At 43.1% G+C, this 2,055-nt stretch overlaps 1 protein-coding gene across 1 annotated transcript in view; it reads right to left on the bottom strand.

Annotated features, from left to right (window-relative positions):
- RNF213 (ring finger protein 213) overlaps window positions 1–1,822 on the bottom strand; it is a gene marked incomplete at its 5' end in the record, with an annotated part of 37,412 nt that extends 35,590 nt beyond the window's left edge. Inside the window, 3 exons of the mRNA XM_029084189.1 lie at window positions 228–408; window positions 804–926; window positions 1,724–1,822. Coding sequence (XP_028940022.1) covers window positions 228–408; window positions 804–926; window positions 1,724–1,822 — 403 coding nt within the window. The remainder of the gene's footprint in view (window positions 1–227; window positions 409–803; window positions 927–1,723) is intronic.
- Window positions 1,823–2,055: the final 233 nt, after the last annotated feature.

Below are 2,055 nucleotides of genomic sequence, written 5' to 3'. Positions count from 1 at the left end.
AGTGCAAATCCTGAAATGGCCACAGTGGATTAGCACAAGAGGAATACCAGCTCCCACCCCTTAGCCTTTCCTCTCCAAAACCAGGCTGAATACCTTGAGCTTTCAGATATGGCATAAAACAAGAGCAGGACCATTTTTATCTATTTCTTTGCTGCTGTGCAAAGTGGGAATGGCAAGTCAGAGAACAGCTTTTCATAGACTCCTGTAAGTGTAACTAACAGACATACCATTAAAGCTGAAGATATGTTTGATGTCAGGCCACGTAAGCACATGGTGCAAAATCTTATCAAAATCATCCTCAAACTGTTCACTCTTCATTGGCCAGGACTTCACAATAATAGTTGACACAAGCTGGCTGAATCGGCCCATGTTGTAGGGAGAGATCTTCTCCAGGAGATTGCTCTGCATCTGCACAAGGCACACGGGACAGGGGAGGAATGCATCAGTGGTTTGAATTACACTGCGTCTGCCTGTCTCAGGATCAGGCACTGGTGTCCAGAAGTCACACTCCAGTGCTGAGGCATATTCCAAAAAAGCCATATGACATGACTGACACCAGAAGCCACGATGACAAAAGCATTACAAGTATTTTTCAGGGACCCTTTACAAGTGGATCCTCATTTCCTGATTTCTTGTCAGGATTTTTTTTGTTGTTGTTGATGTAACAAACTTAAACAATCCACAGCAACTCAAGCAATCAGAGACTGAATGGGCAACTCTCCCTCTGCCACAATGCACATCCCTATGCTACACAACAGGAAAACTGACTTTTCCTTTTCCTACCTTGAGGGAAAATACAATACCTGGCAAGCTGCAGTGACAGCCTCTGTCGCACAGTTACGGAAACACCAATCGATGGAAGGGTCAAGTTCTGTAAGTTTGTTGTGCTGACAGCAGTAGACTAAGATTTGGTTAACAGGAGGCTCCTGTAGGACAAAAGGGAGATTTCTTATCAACTTAAAGTTACCTTCTGAAAGCATGGAGTGCTGCTATTAAGACAATAAAAGGAACTAAGTAAAAAAATGTAAGTTTCCTAGTGGAGCCAAACATCAGCCCATTTATCAGGGCCCGTAAGAGATCTGAAACACAAATAAATGCTTGGAAAATCCTTTAGATTGTTTCCATCTAAAAATGTGTGATTAATATGCACCTCTCCAAGCCAAGTTTCCACCACGAAATATTTGTTTCCTGATTATACCATGAAAATCAATGGCTTAAAGAATTTTGGATGTAGACAGGAGATGAGGAAAATATACAAGTTCAATTTAGAAGGGACCTACACAGCGTGTGCATTTGGGATCCCAGATCTGCACAATAAATGAAGAGAGAGGAGCACCAACTTTGCCCCTGTAAGTCCTTGAGTGTTTACTTTACACCCCCCTCTTTCTTAACACTATAGAGGTGATAATTGCTCAAAATGAGCAATTTCCTTTAGAGCATCAGGATATCCCTCAGTGCTAGACACAGACCAGCCCTGCAGCCAGACTAGCAGACTGCTGGAGTCTCTCACACCAAGAATACAGCACACTACAGTTTCATCTCTAATTTTTGAGCCTCCAGAACATGGTTTATAACAACAATGGCAATTTTTATGACCAAAGCCACAGTGTTCCCATGTGGCCACTGAAGCTCTAGAAGCTGTTCTCTAAGCACAGCAGAAGACTGTCTATCCACTCTGAACTTGGCCCACTGGCACACAGTGGCTGCCTGTAGTCACCCCTACCTCCTGAATTCTTCTCTGTAGATCTGCAATTAAAATCTTCCTCCACTTCTCAGTGAAATGTTCATCTGGAAAGCTGATCTTCACAAATTCATTCCAGGCCTGCAGGTGAGAAGGAAACAAACCCAAAACAGCAAGTGCTGAGATCTGACATTCAAATAAGAAAACTGAAAGAGCTGTGCTGAGGAGAGGACCCACACCCCTCAGATAGTCCTGCAGTCCTTAAGAATAAGAGCACTCCCAGAGCTGCAAGAGGCAGCTTTTAAGCCCAAGCAGTGTCAGAATGTCCCAGTTGCTAAAGGAGATGTTACTGATTTGCAATTTTATTATTTTAA

This window comes from Antrostomus carolinensis, unplaced genomic scaffold, assembly GCF_000700745.2.
Source record: "Antrostomus carolinensis isolate BGI_N321 unplaced genomic scaffold, ASM70074v2 scaffold28923, whole genome shotgun sequence".
In the NCBI taxonomy this organism is placed as follows: domain Eukaryota; kingdom Metazoa; phylum Chordata; class Aves; order Caprimulgiformes; family Caprimulgidae; genus Antrostomus; species Antrostomus carolinensis.
Note: the sequence above shows the minus strand (reverse complement) of the source record. Positions and strands in the feature narration are given on the sequence as shown.